Consider the following 22,341-nt stretch of genomic DNA (forward strand, 5'->3'; position numbering starts at 1 on the left):
TTAAAATGAAGAATCAAGAAATGAACCTTTTCTCAAACCACTTTCCTGAACTGGTTCAGTGCTTCATGAAGCATCATCTTACCATCACTACAGAATACATATGATATTGTCTCAGTATAAAATAACTGATTATTTAACAATTAAATAAACAACTAAAACTGCTTCATGGGAAAACTTAATGTTAAGAGTTTGATGGAAACCTCTAAAAATCTTACATTGATAGTAATTCAATTTCTGGGAAGTCTGCTATTTGTGCACAGGAACTTCAACAGTGAATCCATGTGATGGAGCCAGACATGGCAGGTGAAGGATTTGTGTTTCTAAGCACTTACATTGTCTGTGAACACCACCCCCAGCTTCCAGATCTGGTACTTGACATCTATGGAGTTCAACCTGTTAACAGAAGAGAAAGAGGTCTACAGAAGCTGATCATGTTTTCTCCCCTTTTCTCAAAGAACTTTTTTGCCCTGAGTTAAGCCTCCAAAGTAGAGCATTTCTGCCTTTTAGCCAGTTTTAAAATACAGATGTGAATTCACTTTGACTAGAGTTTGTCCTCTTCAGTATAAGGTTAACTCTGCCAACCACAGAACACTGTAGCCAGTAGTTAATGTTAATGCACCTGCTGTATTTGGTGTGAAATGATGAGTGCTCCTTGCTTTGTTCATCAAACAAAGTTGTAAATTTGTGGTACCTCATAGGACCGCTACTTCAAGTAAACAGATTTATTAATGTCAGTACAAATTACAGGAAATACAGACTCGTGTATAGAAATATGTAAAAGCAATAAAAGATCTGTCTCTCTCTTTCTCTCTCCCACGCACGCACGCACGCACGCACGCACGCACACACACACACAATACTCACACAGCAGCCAGTGAGCTGTCTCTCCTGGGCTTTCTCTTTTTGTGAGCATCACTGAAGTCCAGTGCAGCCTTGTCCATTCCCAGCAGCTCACTGATGCGGTCATGGCCATAAAACTCCCCATATTTATCCATCACCTGATGAATAGCAGAATTTATTCATGAAACATTTTAAGTGGAACAACATTTCTCTAAAACTTGAGCTATGCAGGGACAGATGACAAGGTGACACTTTGACACAAGAAGACATCACTGTTCTCAGTATCTGTCTGCAGTACATTTACTTTGTCTCAGTTTTTCACTCAAGTAAGCCTCAGGCAAACCCTCCCAAAACTGGAGGAGAAATGTGATTTTGTTGACTAAATCAAAAAGTTTAAATGATTTATAGATCAAACTGTAAGTATCCTACACTGTGAGACGCATCAGGGCCGCCCTGATAAATTCAAACCTGTGTGATTTTTTAAGAAAAGGAGGAGAGTACAGTCTGAGCTAATAATCCAACACATGACTCACATTCTCAATCACTGTACAGCTGATCAGGCGGAAGAGGAGCTCACTGAAATGTGGCATAAATAGCTACATTAAATAATTTCAGAGACATACAGTAAGTGTACAGACAGAGAGGAGAGAAGGGGAGATAGAGACTGTATGTTAGTGAGAGAGAGAGTTAGAGTAAATCTGGGAGAGGGAGAGTTAAACGTGGTGCACAACTCCGTTCTCTGTTAAGAGTCTGTACATCACACACATCTCTACATGATGTTGTACAATTATTTTGCAATTGTATGTTACTGAATAGAGATGAAAATTAGTCAATCTCTGCAAACCACTGTCTAAATTGGTCAGGATCTTGTGAGTCACGTAGTCTAAATAAAAACTATATATACCATAAAAAAATATATAAAATAAATATATTTTATATATTTTTAAAAATCCAAAAACCTAAAATCATTGTAGCTGAATCTCAAACTTATGCTGCTCCACAGCTAAAATACCCTGATGAATAAACTCACTTGGGCTCAGTCATGTGATTTCTAATGGATGATGTGATCGGTAAGTGACACAAATGGTGACACCTACCTTCCTTTTCACAAACTTATCCCAGTAGTTGTTCGGGAAAGATCTGAAAATTAGAGGGCAAAAGCCTCATAAGTTACATCATCTTTAAAGGTTTATTACAAACATTTAACTGTAAAGAGACCTGACTAATATTCTCTCCCAGTCTGAAATGCTTTTTCCCTCCACATTGCAGTCTTTGCCCACAATCTCCATTGGTGTGGAGGGCAGGAACAAATACATGCTACCTCCATGATTATTGGACAGCCATTTCACAACTACCAGTGACACACTTCAGTTTTACAGGAAGGTCATAATGTAGGTTTTTCACGTTCCACCATACAGGTGCCCTGCCCAACCCGTAGGGGTCACTAGTGTAACAGGATTGACAAGACTGTGAACCCTCACCATCCACACAGAGGAATAACTACCAGGGGCTGAACTTTGGGTAGCACCTCTGCTGAACTGCATCGTCTCTTCTTTCCACTGGTTCTTCACACATCTCTCAGTCACTGGCACTTGTCTTTTTAATGGATATATAACACAACCTACAAGCTCATGTGTACACACTCTCATACAGACACACAGGGTCACTCACTGTGTGTTGATAACCAGTCTGTCCCACTGTCCCTTGATGTCATCTTCAGACGGTTGTTCTGTGATATAAAGGCCATCAAATTCCAGCTTCCTGGCCACCTCCTTCTCACGCTTAAAGATCACCAGTGGCACCTATATCGCACACGCACATGCAAACAAACAATATAGGAGTGTTATATCCTTGAATTGAAAATACTCAAAAATATCTATGAAAAATTACAGATTACACACAAAATGAGGATTTAATGATGACTTAATGCTTTAGCTTTTGATTTATCTGATGATTTGAAGAGTAAATACCAGATACAGATTATTAAATTATTTCTGCTACATATCAGTAGTGAGTATCCTGCCTTGAGACAGTAGTATCCAATGATACAGAAGAAGGAGATAACAGTGTGCAGGATGGCCAGGATCCGTAACATGGGCTCCATGTATCCACTGCTCTCTTCCAGCACAAAACGGACTGTGACAGGTTTCAGGAGCTCCCCAGTCTCATCCATCACCTCCTCCTTTGTCTCCATTGCTTCTCCACTCAGTCCATCCCAATGAACACTGCTGTCTGGTTGGCTGCTGGTGTATATAACTTCCCTTTCTTCAACCACAGATGAGGATGTGGACACCTGGTGGGGACAGTTTATTAGTCTTTAAGCTAATATGCTGTGACCCTGATGATCTAATCGATAACAGGCAGGACATGATAAAAGCAACGCATGTGCAATCCTATAGTTTAGCCTCATGATAAAATATACAGCTTCTGTGAAGCCTGAAATGTTGGGGGGGGGGGGGGTTTCATTCATTTTTAACAAGACCCTCGCCCAATCCTTGTCATATACAGGGAGTGGACAAACCTTTTAGAAAGGACTTTGTCCAGGAGGAGCTGATTGTTACTGTATTCTGTATGTATTATTTATTGCAATTCATCATTATTTTTAAGCTGCACTTATTTATTATTATTATTAAATTATTATTGTTATTACCTAACATGTTTGGTGGGCACTGGAAAAAAGCTGAAAACGAACCACTGTCATATTCTCACGTTATAAAATTTGCATATTCAACATATCACATTTCTGGTCACCTAGAGAAAGGAACAATATTCTCTCTCCTTGTAGCTCCAGTTTGGTCTCCACCAACTCCTGGGGAAATCTCTGGTTCCTTAGCTTATAAATGCCTCACTTTGTTCACCAGCTATTCACCAGCTATACCACAACACTGTGGTATCGATAAACTCTGATGTTATTGGTTCTGTTCTTGGTACTGGAAATTTAGAAAATAGATTTCTTATTTAGCCATCTGATTGTTATGCTCGTCCATGTCCATTTCAGATTAAATTCAATCTGAACAGATAACTGTCGGGGGTGGGTGGGTAATGTGGGGGCTGTTGGTAAACTAGCGACTGCACAGTAAAAATAGTGTCAAAAAGTCCTCTAGTAAGTCATTGTGTATTACATTTGTTTTACATTTCCATCATTACAAAATCAGTCTATAATAGTGATCTGTTAAAAAAAAAAATGCTGTTGAAGTTTGCAACTCAACAATGTTAACTGAGTTCATGTGATAAGATAAAGCAATGTTACATCTGTTTTTAATTGTTTCGTATCAATAATAGTATCGTAGTATTGTTAAAATCTTAATGATACCCCTCCCTCGTTAGAGACTATGGTCTGACCGGGTCTGTCTGCTGTTTGCTGCTGAGCAGGTAGTGGACAGTGGGTTTACATTACCAGAGCTTTGTCGTTGAAAAGATTGCTCAATGCAGCTTTAAAAATTTGAACCCCAAAAGACTAAATCTTTTCTGAAAGTACTATGAATAAATGTATCCATTTCTTACCCGAAGCAACATCCCTGGTATACTGTACCATTACCTTGTAGAATAAGAGGATGAAGTTGATTGCAAAGGCAACAAACAGTGCCAACATCCTCATGTTGTAGAAGTTCCTGGCAAAGTAGTTCTGCAGGGGAGACAGAACAAGGATCTACTCATGTGTTTCTGGGTGTTATAGACACATAAACCTTACACATCATCACATACATATCATCCCAGTTCTTTCAGTTATGTCACTGCATTAATAGAGTTCTCCTCTTCACTTTTACGGTCCACACCGTCTGTCACCAGCATTTGTTTAAACTCATTGAATTCAGGAAAACTGGAAAACTCTGGGCTGACTGAGAATGCACAAGCAGGACTGAAAGAACAAGTAAATAGGACCGACAAGAGTCCTGTACCAGTAGCTTCCTCTGGTAGGCTATGATCTTCTTCAAGAACGCAGACTCCTGCAGATCTGGCTCATCAGACTTTGAGGTGTGATGCCTTCTAACTTTCTGCTTCATCTTCTCATTCTTCTGTTGTTTCTCTAGTTGCTCTACATGTCCAGCCCTGAAATCACAATACAATATATTTACACACTTGGGCACAGCTAACAATACGCAGGGGTAAGGAAATGGACTGGCAGTTAATTAGAACACCAAGCTGCTATCTATTGCTCTGAAACCTTGACATGAATTCACACACCAAGTCTATAACACAGTCTATAAACCAAAGCTCCATTATAAATGTATGTATTTTGTCGATACGTTTTAAAGTCAACATATTTTGATGCTGATTATAATTTTTCTGCATGAATAAATCAAAACAATAAAACAGAATAAATGATGGTAGGACTTAAACATATTACTTACTGGCTTATTAGCTTTTGTTTGCTCAGTTATCATAGAAGTCATAACAACATCATCATGTGACCTTTATCTATTGAGGAAAACCATGAGATGCGGCCGATGTGAAACTACTGCTTCCAAGTCAAGAAATAATTTCCATGCTATATGTTGGTTTTTGTTCAGAAAAAGATCCATATTCTTTGTTTTCTGACGAGACCTGTTTCTATCATCTGCTCTGCCTCACTATATGCACTTTTAGACATTATTGTCAGGTGAGTAAGATTCAGCACTGTGTTGTAGTTAGAATGCTTGTTCAGGTTACGTAACAACAATATGTACTTACCCTAATGTTTTCTCAGGTTCAGATGCAGCCTCTGGTGTTGCTTCCTTCGCCTCTGAGGAAGAGCTCTTCGACTGAAACAGAAAACATGATGACAAAAAACAGTCATTTTGTGTGTGAGTGTTTTTTAGCCTGTTTTCTCAGTCAGCTTCTTCTTGTGATTGATAGGACCCTAAATGAACACACTATTTTCTGTCAGTCAGAAGAGGTTTTGATATTTTTGACATGGGAGATTTCTGTATTTCCTTTGAAGTGGACCCGGATCAGATGGAAAAACCTGATGTCACATGCTTCCTTGCACCTATTCGGATTGTGGAACATTTGAATCAGAATCCGAAGTTTCAGTTACAGTCATTCAAACCTGATCAAACCACACCCACACAAAGAAGCATATTAGATTTGTGAGATTAAGTTTTGACAGTTCAGAGTTTTTGTTCAACCACTTTGGTCCAGCTTGAAATGACTCAACAACTGTTTAATGAACTGTAGTAAGTTGATTGTTTGATACTGTGGTTTGTGACTTATACCTGCACAGCTAATTACATTCCCATCAGCCTCAGCTGTACGCTGTGCTTACTGGCAATTAGCAACTGTTAGCAATCTTGTTAGTATTGTCATTGTAAGTGTGGTAGCATGCTGTCATTAACAATTAGCTCAAAGCACAGCTGTGCCTATGAACAGCTTCACAGAGCTGTTTTCCTTCTATTGCACAGGTTGTATTAATGTTCTATTAACCACAACAGTGATTATTTTGATGGTGTTGACAGACAAGTTCTACATGACATGAAGTTAATATAGGGATCACTGCTGATTGATCCTTAGATTTGTCCTTTATTAAAAACTGTGAGGAAAGAAAAGAATAAGGCAAAGAAAGTTCTAATAAACATTAACTTAGATGTTTAAACTACTACACTTTTTCTTTTTACCTGGTGCCTCTGCCTGAGCTCAGGTGGAGGTGCTGTGGGTGGGGTTGGTGGGTTTGGGGAGGGAACCGGAGAGTTGAGCAGTTCGGTCAGGCTGGCATTGGGGTTATGGGGGGTGATCTTGTACTGGCCCCCCTCCCTTCTTAGGTCCAGACCAAAAATGTCTGACAGCAGCTCAGTCTCGCTGGTGTTGACTGCCAGATCAGCCAGGTCCTCCTTTGGGGAGCTGCGATCAGAAAGTCTCTTCTCTCTGTCCTCCCCTTCACCCCGCACCTCATCCTGGGTAGGGTCAGGCATGTTGGCCAGCAGCTCTGACACCTGGGGATGAAGGCAGTTTAGGTGTGGAGGAACTCCTCTTAGTGTGTTTACTTTGTTTAATGACCTGTGGATAAATTGCTCTATTTTTATAGAATTATGTACACTAACCTTTATGGTCTTGGCCCCTTCCACCAGACTGCCTCCCATGAAGGTGTTGTAGAAGATACGGCAAAATCCTCGAGTCACACTGAACGCCACATGGAGAAAGCCCAGCAACAGTGACCAGTATAAGGACACCAGGGTGGTCACCATGTCCTTCACTGTCATGTTCTTTATCCTCTTCATCTGCTTCTTCAAGCTCTTCATGGACAGCACCTGAAACCATCATCAAACATCAAAAGTCATGTTTCCTTCGACAGGCTGTCACAACACTGCTGAACAACCACCCACAGAGAGGAACAGCTTATACCTCAGGGTTGTTAGCTGACTAATTATCTGCTCTAAGGTGGTAAATATTCTGAAAATATATAGAATTTCTTCTCAAAATGAGTTATTACTGTACACCTAACTACAGTGCCTATAGAAAAGCACACACACACTAACACCAATCCTACTGACTGGCCAAACTGAGGGAAAAAGGCTGTTACCTTCACTGGGAGATTCTGGAAAGTAGTGTGTTTAGTGTGTTGCTGCTTTGTCTGTTGGTTACACTGCAAATCAACGTTATATTTCATAAATTGTAATGATAAAACAAAACACAACATGTGAACAAATCCCACCAGTGTGTCATGATCACATTAGTAGAACCTTTCTCTCAATCAGAAGCCTGGTCCCCTGTCTATAATGTATTTCTAACAAAATATTACATCCTGTTAGAAGTCAATATATTTTAGAGGAATAGTACCGAATTCTGGAACATTTACTTTTTTCTGAGAGTGAGATGAGAAGATAGATATCAGTTTCATGTGCATTCAATACAGGGAAGGTGTCAGGACATGGTAAGCCTAGCTTAGCATAAAGTTCAAAAATAGCATAAATATCACAAAGTTCAAAAATACACCTAGCAACACCTCTATTGTTAAGTTAAAACATTTATCTTGTCTGTTCACAAACTGAACTGTAAAAATGTTTATTCTTGGTTTTGGGGGAAATTATGCGCTGGAATACTTTCTCTCCATCCACCCAGATTCTGACCAGATACTGAACACACAGACATGAGACTCATAGCAATCTTCTGATCTCAATGTGTTGGGTGCAGTGTGCTCTCAGTGTGCACCTTTATTAGCAGCATGACATTGTATCGCAGAGCCAACAGCGCCATGCAGACTGTGGTAACAGAGAAGAAGCCCATCTCAGGATTATCCTCATCTGGTTTCTCCCGCTCACTCTCCTCCTTCACTGCTGAACGCTCACCAGCGTCAGACATCTGAGCCGCCAGCTGCATTTCAAAAATGGTGTCCTCACAGAAATTCACAAACAGCTCCATCTTCTCCTTCTCTCCTCCCTCATTCACCACATCGAAGATAAACTGACGCTTGGATTCTTTGACCTGGGTTGAAGGTAAATAAGTGAAAACAGGGAGCTTGAAGGATTTGTTGCAAATATTGACCACTGCAACCAACAAGTTATGTCTCTGAGGTGACAAATCTAAATAACAAATACTCATTGATTCATGTACTGGACCATCGTTACCTGAGGTTTCTCCCACTGTGTTCGACTGGACTCACTGATCTCAAAGTAAACCCTCTCAATGCGCTTGGCACTGCCCATGATCTCGATCCTGCCCAGGTAGGGTTGGAAGTAGTTGAGAACACTCTCTGCCAACTCCAGGAAGGTCTGCAGCCGGGTGTCATGAGGCATGTGCTCCGACAGGTTGGTCAGCAAAACCGCCACATTGAAGCCAATATCCTTTTGAATATAAAATTTTTAGCTGCTTTTAGTTGCTCACTACATAACCTTCACTTTTGACGTCCAAAATCTTGTGATAATTGAAGGATGGCCCATGCTGGCCTTCCCATGCAGTTTGAATATGGCACATTAGTAGTCCAACAAATGGAGAGGCAGAAGCAATCCCTCATGCGATGGTGAAACAATTCTCTGAACATACATTTTAATCATTGACTTTAATCATTCTGAAGGACATACATTTTGACAATTTAAGGTTCTGCAGACTTTTTAAAGATCTGTAAACATTAGGGCCATTTACCTTGGCTGGCTCATGAAAGCGCTCCACAAATTCTTCATAGTCCAAGAGTTCATTCTCATCAGTCTCAGCACAGGACAGCAGGAACTCTGTCTCAGACTGGGTGTAGTGTTTGTGGCTCTCCATGGCCTTATGGAAGTCCCTCTTGGAGATGACACCTGTCAATGAATTTGTACATTGTCACCGCTTGTCAAGATCTGTCTCTGGGCTCTATTGTTCCCTCTTCTGGATCTGCCATTCCCTCCTGCCCTGTTTCCCTCCAGTTGCATTATGAACATATATTGAATAAACAATGCTCAAAAAAATTGAGGGACCACTTACAGTAAATCATCCATCAGATAGGTTGAAAATCTTAACCGATGTACATTGTATAATTTGTTGAGAACAAAATGACTGAACAACGATCAATGGAAACCAAAATCATCAACCCATTGAGGGGCTGGATTCACAATCACACTGAAAATCAAAGTAAAAGATTGAAATCACAGGCTGATCCAACTTGTGTGAATTTCATCACGCCAACTCATAATGTGACTCAGTAGTGTGTATAGGCCCCAAAGAACCTGTATGCACTGCCGGCCCTGCTGCTGGGTTGATGCCCTTCTACAGCCCTGTCCAGCTCTTCTCGTGTAATGGCCGGTCTCCTGGACCCTCCTCCATGCTCCTGAGACTGTGCTGGGTGACACAGTAAACCTTCTTGCGGCTGCGCGTATGGATGTGCCATCCTGGAGGAGCTGGACTACCTGTGCAACCTGATTGGGCTGCAGGTACCACCTCATGCCACCCGTAGTGACAACGACATTAGAAAATCACAAAACTAGAGAAGAATTAGTCAGGAAGGATCAGGAGAGAGCAATTGTCTGTGGCCACCACATGCAAACCATTCCCTTTTTAGGGGTTGTCTTGCTTTTGCCTCTCCATTGCACCTGTTGTCACTTTCATTTGCACCAAAGCAGGTGAAACTGAGCCACAATCACTTGTGCTTCCTAAATGGACAGATTTATATTCCTGAAGTATAACTGACTTGGTGTTATACTGTGATGATTAAGTGTTCCTTTCATTTTTTTGAGCAGTGTATTTAATATGTATAATAATATATATACATAAAATGAAAACATAGCCAATATGTAACTAGAATTATCGCCTAGCAGTTGTATGCCTCCACCACTCAGACTAAATTCAGGTTACATCCCTGTTACCCAGATTCATATAAAATGCCATTAACCATTTACATGAAATTTTGTCATAATGACTGTGTGAAGTCTAACGGCTTAACCATGACATTGACCTTTGACCACCAAAATTGAATCAATTCAGCCTTGATTCCAAGTGGATATTTGTGGTAAATTTGAAGGTATTCCCTTGACAAGTTCTCAAGATATTTCATTCACAAGTCCAAAATAATGTGTGAGGTCACAGTGACCTCGAACTTTGACGTTTAGCCACAAAATTCCAATCACTTTGTCCTTGAGTCCAAGTGAATGTTTTTACCAAATTTCAAGAAATTTCCTCAAGGTGTTACGGAGGTATTGTGTTCACAAGGCCAAAACTGCCCCAACCGACCCCAAAAATGATTTCATCCTTGAGTCCAAATGAATTTTTGTGCCAAATTTGAAGAAGTTCTGTCAAGATGTACTGAGATATCGTGTCCACGAGAATTGGATGGATGGACAGACAGATGGACGTATGTACGTACATATAGACGAATGGACAACCCGAAAAACAATATGCCCCTGACTCTGGCTGTCGCCTGTGTGGAAGAATAAAAATTATATGTAAAACCTATTAGAAATTGGTTTCATACAGGCATATTGACATATATGTCTAGCACATACAAATATGTTTGTTTATGAATGTATGATTATATTGTAGACATACCGGTATGTTACATAAATATATATCCATACCAAAGCCTGTCAGTATATGTGGATACTCGTCTATGTACAGTAGTTTCCAAAAGACTACTTTCTCAGAATTGGAAGATAGACATGAAAATTAATAAGAAATTTATAACAAAAACGCCACCAACGCAAGACACCATCAAGGATAGCTGGCACCGCCAGATGCCAGCTGTAAATGGATGGAAGGTCACCTAGCCTGCCAGATTGCAAGCCATCTTAGAAAGACGACATCACCCCAAGCCAAGGATCTTATTGCAAGAGCCTTGGTCACCTGGACATGGATTGTCAGGTCTTGTCCTGCCGCACTACACCCAGCGCACTCAGTGAATGGGGTACTGGCTGCCACATTCATGCTGGTTGCCCAAGGCAGTCAGGTTTGTAGCAGGAAAAGAGCTGGTCTGTTGTCCTGAGGGCACATGTCTGATGAATATACACGCTCAATGCCCTGACAGGGCACAACGGTGATGGCTCACTCACCCCCACAACACAGTCTTGAGGAGAGGGTGTAGCTCAATAGAAAGACCGGCATGGGACTTGGACCAGATCTTAGGGTGGAATGCAGGGTTTGGGCGCAGCACCACCCCAGCATAGTCCGACAAGAAGTGGCAGCATTCCTAATGTATCGAAATTGCATGAAGCTCTCCCATTCTCTTTGCTGATGTAACCACCAACAACATTGCTGACTTAAGAGCGAGCCATTTCAGCCCAAAGCCCAAAGCCTTAGCCCCTGGGGAAAGGGAAGGAAGAGAGTCCCATGAGCCTGAGACAGGAAATCCCGCTGAACAGGGAGCTCCCAGGGCAGTCCTTGAAGGAGGGATGCTATTGCTGAAAATCAGATCATATGGGGCCAATTGGCGGCCACCAGGATGAGGCTCACCTCCTTTACTTGGACTCTCTGTATGAGCAGGTGCAGGAGGATAAAGGGAGGGAAGGCATACAGGAGGCCCTGCGGCCACTGATGTGCCATTGATTCTGTGCCCAAGGGAGGATTGTCTCTCCCTATGGAGAAGAAGAGGGGACAGTGAGCCGTCTCTTTGGAGGTAAAGAGATCGGCTATGGCACTACCAAAGTGGTCCCAGATCTGGTGTACAACCTCTGGATGCAGCCTCCATTCTCTGGGGGGAAGGGCCCATCACTGGAGAGCTGATCGGCCATGTGGTTTGTACGACCTGGCACATGCATCACTCTCAGGGACTTGAACTGTGGGTATGCCCACTCCGATATCATCCGAGCCAATTTGCAAAGGCGAGGGGAGCCCAGACCCCCCTGCCTGTATACATAGGCTGCTGCCACTGAACTGTCAGTCCTCACCAGCACGAGGCGATCCCTCAGCTCTGGCTGGAAGTGCAGAAGAGCTAGGTAGATAGCCTGTAGCTCCAGAATATTGATGTGCTGTGCCAACCAGGACCCGTGCCACCGGCTACTGATGCCTCTGCCCTTGTGGACGATTCCCCAGCCTACTAGAGAGGCATCAGATGACACCATCGACACAACACTGGCCCCAGTGCATTGCCCTGTGCCAGGTTGACTGGCTGCTCCCACCTCCGGAGAGCTACACGGAGTCCGTGTGTCACCAACACTGTGGCTTGCAGATCCCTCTGTGGGCAAAGTCCAAGGCGTAGGAGGCAGCGCTGCACTGGGTGCATGTTCAGGAGATCTAGGGGCCCAGTGCGGACCATAGCTGCCATCAACTCCAGGAGGCGGAGGCATAACCTCCAAGTTACCCTCGCCCCCGAATGGAACTGTGACAAGCAAACCCTGAGGGCGGCCTGCTTCCAGGCGTTAGAGAAAGAGTTTCTGCTTTGGCATCCAAACACATGTCCAGGCTGGAGCCTGCTCTTCCTCCTGTTGAGGCTCAAGCCCAGGTGCTCTAAGTGCTGCAGGAACTGGGCCACTTGTTCTGACACTGCTCCTCTGAGCAAGCACACACCAGCCAGTCATCCAGGTAATTGAGGATGTGAAGACCTTCCCGACGCAAGGTTCCCAGGACTGCATCCATGCATCTTGTGAATGTGCGAGGGGCCAGTGATGTCCCGAATGGGAGGACACAAAACTCGAAGGTTCTGCCATTGAAGGCGAACCTGTGTCCCTCCCATATTGGGGATCTGAAAATATGCATCCTCTAGGTTAATCGTGGCAAACCAGTTGCCTTGGAGGATAGCCTGTCGAATCCTCGGCACAGTCAACAACTTGCATCGTAGGGGTCTCAAAATCTTGTTGAGCCCTCTCAAATCCAATATTGGTCTCAACCTCCCATCTTTTTTGTGAATGAGAAAATAGCGGGAATAGAACCCAACCCGTGCTATCCTGTGTCACCTCTCTGATGGCCTTCTTCACCAAGAGAGTGTCGACCTCTACAGCCAGAACCCTCCTGTACTGAGGGTCTGCCACTACTGAAAAGTTGGCTGTCAGTGGGGATGGATACAGAAACTGCAAGCGTTAACCTTGAGTCATGGTGGAAACTACCTAGGGGTCCAACCCAAGTGTCTCCCAGGACAGGAGCTGTCCTGAGAGGCAGCAAGGGGAGGCCAGGTTCCGAGAGCTGTCAGGACTGAGGGGGGGTGACCCGTAGGTCACCTGAAGCCACACAGTCCAGCTGGGGTGGCCCAGGCCGTGGAGCTATGGGGACCCGCTGTTCACAGCATTGTCGGAGCATTCCTGACATTTCCCTAGCACAGGGGTGGCATCTTGGGTCTGCTGGAGCATTTTATTTGCATCTGGCCCAAACACGGCAGATTAAGCAAACAGGCGCGGTCATCCCCCTGCAGCCGTGACTGAGACAGCCAGAAATGACGCCCACCATCCAGAAGGAGGCCATGGCCCTGCCAGTTGCCACTGCCTGCTCTTTCATTAGCTTAGCCAGGAATGAGGACACCTGCTGTACCTCAGCAACCAGATAAGAACCTCCCATGGATCAAGGCCTGATCCATGGGAGTGGTGGTCCACAGCCAATCCTCTCCCGACCATGCATACATGCTAATCATCTACAAAGACCTGACTAGCGATGGGTGTCAGAAGGTTTATCAAACTGCTTCAGTACCAGTTCCTCTAAATCAGGAAGCAGTGGTACAGAGAAAGAGCGTGACTGACTCACCTCATCATCAAAATTGGAGGCAATAGAGGGGAGGTGGATGCTCCTGCGCCTCTACCTGCCTTCTCTCCACACACACCTGACCAGGGGGGAAGGTCTTCAACCTCTGACTCAAACCCCATGATGTCAATCTCCCCTTCATCCGATGTGTCAGATGTGGAATGCACTAGATCAAGCTCCACCTGGGCAGAGGAGGGCTGCTGTGCAGTAAACGGTGCTGACACAGGGGAGGGCATTCCATACCACCACTATTGGCTGCTTTGCCTGCTGCACTGCTCAATGAAAGTGGCTGCACACTTGTGATAGTAAGCTAGAGCCCTAGCCTCCCTCACTCTAGCTGGCAGAATAAAACAGTTCATGCAGGATGCTGGGTCCTAAGCAATGGACAAATTGATCATGGCCATCCTCCAGTGGCATTTTTATCCCACAACACAGACAGGTGTGGGCTACCAGGTTTGCTTCCATAGGTTTGAATGTATGTGAATGCTTATGTAACTGGAATTCGCTGGAAAATGCCACCGGTAGCATTATTCACCCCTTATACATCCCATACTGTGACACGAAGCCAAAGTGGAACATGGAGGCGTGCCCATGACCCGGCTATTCCCTTTTTTACTTCCTGAAAACATGCGGCTAAAATATGTTCGCTCACGTCATCCAAGGTCGGATTCCACGAGGAACAATGGCTGTGAGCGTTAGACAGCGCCACCGGCAACGCACACGGGCAACACTTCAGCCACAGTCTAAAGATGATCGGTTGAAAAGCTCACCCGCCTGTTCCTCCGACTAGGTCGGATTTCACGTGGGACAATGGCTAGCAAGCAGCAGGCCGGAAAAACCCGGTGCCACAAGCTACCACTTTTTCACCAGTCTGTGTTCGTCAGACATTGCAGCAGTCCAGATAGGGGCCTGTAGACCAGCTCTCCTACTCACAAGTTACGTGGACCACGCTGCTGTCAAACACAAATGCTACATTCACTCTTTTCTACTCAAATGTCAAGCTTCTATACACACGTCTGCTCGACTCAATGGAAATCAAGGAATCAAAGAGGCCACACATGTGGTGCTTATATAACCACGTGTTGCTAATCAGTGCGTGGCCACCACAGGTGATGTTTCCTAAAGAGTATCCACATCAACTGCCCCCTTGGGGATCAGTCCCAGTACATATGGAATATGTAGGGTGGAGAGATAAGTTTTGACACAATAGAGAACTTCTTTTACAGTAACAAACTGAACTAAACTGTTTAACAGCTTTCTGCTGGAAATGAAAACTATAGTGCTGGTGACCATATGTAAAAAGTGAGCTGGCAGAAGGAGGAGATCAAATAAACTGTATCCTCTTTCGCAGAGAGAACCATATAAAAGAGGATTGGAAGCTCATAGAACACGTCAAAACGTAGAACACAACATGTGTATTAGTGTATCCTTCAACCAATCAGCCAAAAGTGCTGTCGTCACAGAGGTGGTTCAGCATGGTCCAGCACGCATCACGTCAAGTCGATGCTGTGCAGTGCCACATAAAGTCGAACACACCTATTGTCATCTCATCTTTGTCTTTGCTGCGCTCATGTGTTCCTGTGAGTTTCTGGACTTTGGTGTTCTGTTCCTGCCCATTTCGCTCCGGTTGATGTGCACACCTGTTTTCCTGTTTACCTGCCTGCATGCACCACTTGCAAGTTTGTGGTCTCTCCATTAAATCATTTGATTGTCTGCCTGCCTCTGCTGATCCAGCTCTCCCATGTCTGTAAATCTGTTTACATTCAAATGATGTAAATCCTGATGATTCGATTCGATTACATATACCAATAAAGAGTATATATTTTCAGAGCCTTGCCTTTTCCGTCAGGGTCATACTCCTTGAAGGCATCGGAGGAGGTCAGGTCTTTCAGTTTGAGGAACATATCAAAGAACTTGAGGATCATCTCCACATTGTTGGAGGACTCCACCAACATGTCCACCATCTGCTTCCCGATAGTCCCATTGACCACATTACCTGCCAGAACAAAACAACAGTTATAGTGCGGAAAATCACTTGAAACCACAGCATATTCTTTAACCATCCACAGAAGACAAAGCCTTTGTCAAAGTATATAAAATGGTCTACCATGTGGTCAGCGTTCACTGTGGGGGTGTCAAAGTGCAGCCTTTGCTTATGAAATGGCTCAATTTGTCTTAGTCACTGACAAGGTGACAGTTGATTGAAGGAGAATTATGAAGAACCAGTTAGCTTGTTTTGGAGCGATATTTTGGCTTCACTTGTTTCTGTTACCTCTTCATCAAGTGCTACTGTTCAGCTGAAGATCTGAAAATCTCCCAATACCAGTCTCACATCCTCAGTGTATGTCCAGTATTCTACCTCAGATTAATAACCCTAAAGACATCCAAATTATTTCTCTAAAGCCGGTTTCTGGCTAGAACAACGTACAGTACTGGGCTACATCTTATTGATTTAGATAAACTGAGGATGATGACTCAAACATGCCAACCTCTATGAGTGAATCAATTTCAATAAGCAGTGCTGAAACCTTTTCAAGTAGAGGCGAGGTGACCTTGTGTTTCTGTCTATCAGCTCTTCCATCAAGCCACACATGCTTTAATGTTTAAAACAGCTGTGCTCATGAACATAAACCTACCCTCCAGCATAGACAGCAGCATGACCACCATGTCTTTCTGCAGGTCCATCAACTCCTTCAGCAACTCAATCTGACTGGAGTCCTTGGGGGAAAAAGAAGGTGGTGGTGACAGGTGCTGGTGGCAGTTTGTGGGTCATTGTTCAGACAAACACTAGCAGAGTATCAGAGGAAGGAGACAAAGAACTGCTTAACAAAAGCCAGTTACAATGAGGAATGCAACTTTGCTGTCATCCACTGGAGAGATTTCAGGCATGAGTGACTCATCAGTAAGATGACAGTGCAGATAGGACATGAAATATGGGGGGAGAGAGGGGACGACATGCAACAAAGGTCGGTGGCCAGACTTAAACCAGATAGTCTATACAATCCCCACACTTTGTGATCTTAGCTCACCTGAGATAGTTTCATCTGCATATGAGCAAAGACATGGAGAAAACCAACCACAGCGTCCCACAACCGGCTATGGGCCAAGCTCTGCTGGTTGCCAGTGCACGGACCCTTCAACAAAATAAGTAACAGTCACACTCACATCACAGCCGCTTTACTCAACAGTTTTCTAGATTGAAATATGTAAGAGTAAGTTCACTGATTCAGCTGTTCAGTTCAAACAATTTAAGCCCCCTTTATTAACTTTTGAGAATAATATATAGGGCTGGGTATCATTCAAAAATGTTTGATATCTATGGTGGCCCTGAGACCTCAATGCACTGCGACTTAAGAAGGCTGGAAACACTTCCATTGTGTTGTGCTTATTTGCAGCTCACGTGTTGTCAATTTGATGAAGGTTTTGAATTTGTTTGTGTTTTGTCTGTTGGCATGTGCGTTGAGCTCTCAGGGCCACCGTAGATACAGATACCTTGACTTTGATGCTGATTCTTAATGACATTTTTTTTTCCACTACCAATTTTATCAAATCCATTTTAAAATTCACATTACAGTACAAATTTTTATTTTACTTTGGTTTTATTCTTAAGCTTGGTCCCTTCAAAGAATCAAATGTGTTTGTGTAAATAAACATCCAGTCACCAGCCTTATTAGATCTTGGTCCAAGCATGCTGCATGCTCATTGGCTCACTGATGCTGATGTGATTTGCTGATTTACTGCTTAGATATTGAAATGTTGTATCAAATTAAAATACATTTTTCAGTCCTTAATAGTATCAAACCAAATCCATCAGTCCCTAGAAGTATCAAAGTTTGATACCCAGCCCTAATAATATCTGCAAATAATTTAAAGAACTACAGATGTCAAGTCAATGCTGCATAAAAACGACTTCAACAGTGATAACTGCAGTGGCTTTTCATACCTGGATGTACTCAGTTAGTGTATTGAAAACCTGCTTGGCCACATTTATCGCCTTGGAGAAATTCCTCTGGCCCTGCTCGTCGATAACATCTTTCCCAGAATAATACCAGTAGAAATCACTGATAGACTCCTGGAGAGGAAGGAGTAAGGAGGGAAGAGGGGGAGTCAGAGGAGGAAATGAAAAGAAGAAAAGAATGAAACAGATTAACTACGAGAAAAGCTAACAGTAGTAAAAGCAATAGAATGTCTCAAAATCTCACTAAAGAAAAAAGAGAAATGCAAGTCTTTTTTTTGGGCCTTTTTATGCCTTTATAGACAGTGCAGTAGAGAGAGACAGAGAGTAGGGAATGACATGCAGCAAAGGGCTGTCCGATGCGAGACTTGAACCGGGGCCAACTGCAGCGAGGACCTTGGCCTCTGCACATGGGGCGGATGCTCAACCAACTGAGCTACTCGACGCCCCAACGCAAGTCTTTTTAAATAACCTGGATTTAGTTTTTCATAATTTCTGTCCACAGTCATAAGGTACATGGTCTGTAGAGTGGGCTTCCACTGTTTCTGGTGGGTTGAATTTTATACTCTTTAACATACTGCTAACCTGATTGTTACAAGGGTTATAACTGTGGTGGTCTATGCACGGGTAGTTTACATGAATCCATCTGACTTGTAGGGCAGAGTGTGTACATATGAAATAGTGAATAATTAATGGTGGCAAATGCAGAGGACATTCTAACCAGGTTAGGTGACCTAAAATATTCAGTTTCAACTTTGGAAAACACATCTTTTATGATCCTTTATGAAGCAGCAGTGGTGAACAAGAGGAACTAACCTGGACTCTTAGTAGATAGTCAACAGTCGAGATGATGATGTTGACAGTCGTATTGTTCCCAGTTTGTGTCCTTAAGTAGTTCTGGAAGTCTGAAACACATTTTTAAGAAATAGAGTAATTTTGTGCTTGTAAAATGTGTTAAAATAAATAAATACTATAGTGGTGTCATTGCATGACATGTTGTTTTATGCCTCAGTAATCTGAATGAAAGCCCTAGAGAAAAAAGCTTCTGAATACATCGTTATTAATCAGTGTGTTATTTAGGATGTGATACTGACATTCTGATTGAAGAAACAAATTTCAAATCATTTTTTGAAACTGCTATCTTACAGTCTTTGTTGTAGAAGAGGCAGATCTGAGAGGAAATACCAGTTAAATAATGTCAGCTCAACAGTTTTAATAATCGGAGTGTGGCTTCAGTACAATGTTCTAACAGTCTCCTCAACAAATCAGCAGTGTCATTTTTTCTCAGATTCTACCAGCACAAAAAATATGGAAAAACTTTGTTATTCCTACACTGAGTCAGTCAGTTACGGAGGACACACACGCGCACACACACCTGAGTTGTGTCCTTCACAGAGCAGCTGCAGGAAGCGGAAAAGGTCACAGGTGAACTCATCGTCCTGCATGACCTTCTCACCTGGCCGGAGAGAAGAAACACACACACCCACACACATACGTGCACACACATACACAGCAAGACATACATGCAGACACACATATGCACAAGCACATACAGAGGTATGCACAAACGTACACACAAGAACACAAGCATGTGTAAACACACACATGAATGCACACACACGTTCATATAAACAGACACACATACACATAAAAAAGTCAGAGAAGAGAGAAGACAAAAGCAGACAACAAATAGGGAAGAGACAGACACACAAGAAGATGGAGAGTGAAGAACCATTAAAAAGAGATGGAGCTAATGTGACTAAATCCCCAGTGTTTTTTATCAGTCAGTGGACGGTGTATGGTCATAATACACCATTCTTATCTAAAACAATCACACAATCACACAAACACGCATATACACACACACACGCACGCACACACACACACACTTGGATGAGCAGTGGGCAGCCACAGCACTTGGTGGTGGACTGAAGTGCACTGGTCTTTAAACTGCAGCATTTTACAGTCAGGACTGGATTTAGGCTCTTTTCATGTTTTTTTTCAGAGCTGTTGCACATGTGAGAAAGAAAATTTCCACTGTAGATTCTTCACAGATTACAAATACGCTGAGGAAGCTGAGGACAGCTGCTCTGACTGTGCTAAAATGCTGCTTTAAACCATGCAAAAGGAAAAGAAAGTCAGAAGAAGGAAGATGAGACACTACACAATAACTCAGTACAATAACAACAAAAACGTGAACAGAATACATCCATAAAGTATGACAACAAACTAGACAGGGCTGAAGAAGGAAAATCTGTAGGTCTGAAACAAGACTGAAAGTGCAGTTTTCCTTGTTTGTCTATTTGGTTGTGGTGCAAACCTTTATCTACAGATCAGTCCACCGGGATGTCAGAAGTTCAGTTTTACTCATCATGACCCAAAATGACAGCATTTGTGCAAGTTTTTGTTGATGTCCACTTGTATGATTCAAAACAAGAATGGATCTGGCTGCATCTGCTAAAATGTCAGTATTCAATTGTTATCATGCATTACATTGTAGTAACAAGTCAATACATAATAACTGCTACAAAGACTAAAGATGATACAAGCATTGTTTAGCAGCGCAGTGTTTACTACTGCTGCATCAAGGCAAGGACATCCTGATTTCCAATCCAGAACCTGTCTGACGAGTATCGTGCCTCTCGTCCAATGAGTGCTCAGATTAGCTTGAGCTATCCTGTAACCCTGATATGGTTAAGGCTATATAGTTAATGGAATCAAAGTTTATAGTTACATATGCCACTTAATGAAGACTGAAGCAAAACCAGAGATATCATCTTTTTCATTCCACACACTCTTTTCTTGTCAAAACCTGGTGCCTACATTACCCACAGTGCAACTTGACTGCCAACAGTTCATTCACAGAGGTGTGTTGTACTAGTAATGCTAATGTAGCCTGTAGCCTGCAGCAGTGATGAGGTTGGCTACAGAGTACTGGTAAAATCATTTCAGACCCACCGACACTGAACCAAGTGAGATCACTTTGTCAGACCTCACACAGCTCCCTCTGAAGACACAAACGGCTTTATAAAACTGTTCACAAACATATAGTAATATATAGTATTCCCCAACACCTGGAAACACATTTGGGTGTGCAATATCAGTGGTGTTCCCTCCTGGTTGGATGAGCCCAGAACACCTCAAAAGGGATGCATCCAGGAGGGATCCCATTCAGGTGCCCAAACCACCTCAACTAACTTCTTTCAGCTCAAAGGAGGAGTGGTTCTAGATGTCCAGGCACCTCACCTTGTCTGTAAAGGTAAGCTCATAAACCTTACTAATTTGGATTCTTGCATTGATGCAGTAGTTATCCAAAAGCTCAAGGCAGTTACTGAAGAATACAGTGTAGATCAACTGGCAAATTGAGAGCTTTGTCTACAGGCTAAGTTCCCACTTCTCCATGACACTTCGCTACAATGCCCATATTACTGCCAACACTGCACCTATCTGCCGGTCAATCTCCCACTTCATCTCACCCTCACTCGTGAACACAGACCTGATATAACTACCACATTTTCTAGGGGAGTCCCATGGTGTCAGACATGGAGGTGCTCAGTCTCTTCCTGGCCACTTCACGCTCAGGTGCAAATCACCATAGTGTGTGGTTCTGGTCATGGTCTGAGGGTCTGAGGAAACCGTGAAGAAGCAGAACTACAGTATATCATCTGAAAAGAGCAGTGATGCAATTCACAAGTCATCATCAATACCACAACCAATGTCAGCAGTTCACTTGCTTAAAACAATCTGGGCCTCCCCAACTGAGTCGTCTGTAGGTCAAATGAAAGCCCCTCTCTTTGGACCTCCCAGAACTACTCCTACACCAGAGGCTAGCTTCCATAGACACTTCCATAAGCACCAAGGCTACAGTCCTTCTGGCCTCAGGGCATCTGTCTGTTGTTTCAAACTCTTGTTTGTAGAAGGTTTATATTTTTTGTAATTGTCAGTAGTAGTAATTTGCAAGATTTTGTCAAGATTCAACCAGAAATCTTTGGTTTGGACAACCAATCCCAATATAAATGATGTGAGGATTGGTTGAATTTGTGATAATGTATGTGATTACAGGTCTGAAATTCCTGGATGGACTGATAGATGGAGAGGGTAAATCTTATTCTCTGAAAAGACACTTTAATATCTCTAACACCTGCTCTAATAGTTAATCATGCAATGGCAATAAAAGTAACTAAGTGTTTTTGTAGATATGATCACTCATGTTAAATCACTGGATGTTGCAACAGCACTGTATATGATACGATCTTTATCATTTTCCAAATCACAGTGAGTGACCTTACACTGTTTGTGTGTGTTTTCAATGACACTTTTGTGAATTTAGTGATTAAAGGCACTTTCAGGCTTATTCCCAACAGAGTGATAAACTGGATGAGGGGAATACATTTTTCACAGCTGAAAAAAAAAATAATGAGACCATATTGTCTATTTATTTACTAAGTAAATATATGTATTATATCTCTCTAGGATTGTTCAATGATAATAAAAAATGACAA

General features: G+C 42.8%; 1 protein-coding gene across 1 annotated transcript in view; it reads right to left on the reverse strand.

The window, feature by feature from the left end:
* ryr2a (ryanodine receptor 2a (cardiac)) overlaps positions 1-22,341 on the reverse strand; it is a 162,387-nt gene that overhangs the window by 21,663 nt on the left and 118,383 nt on the right. The window contains 19 exon segments of the mRNA XM_087177253.1: positions 333-393; positions 865-998; positions 1,938-1,980; positions 2,512-2,642; positions 2,864-3,133; positions 4,379-4,465; positions 4,740-4,890; positions 5,512-5,582; positions 6,435-6,749; positions 6,858-7,064; positions 7,966-8,238; positions 8,382-8,597; positions 8,896-9,050; positions 15,722-15,880; positions 16,521-16,602; positions 16,914-17,018; positions 17,828-17,956; positions 18,656-18,744; positions 19,215-19,295. Coding sequence (XP_087033379.1) covers positions 333-393; positions 865-998; positions 1,938-1,980; positions 2,512-2,642; positions 2,864-3,133; positions 4,379-4,465; positions 4,740-4,890; positions 5,512-5,582; positions 6,435-6,749; positions 6,858-7,064; positions 7,966-8,238; positions 8,382-8,597; positions 8,896-9,050; positions 15,722-15,880; positions 16,521-16,602; positions 16,914-17,018; positions 17,828-17,956; positions 18,656-18,744; positions 19,215-19,295 — 2,759 coding nt within the window.

This window comes from Seriola lalandi, unplaced genomic scaffold (genome assembly GCF_002814215.2).
Source record: "Seriola lalandi dorsalis isolate HSWRI2012SDOR001 ecotype SW California unplaced genomic scaffold, Sedor1 jcf7180002054585, whole genome shotgun sequence".
Lineage (NCBI taxonomy): Eukaryota > Metazoa > Chordata > Actinopteri > Carangiformes > Carangidae > Seriola > Seriola lalandi.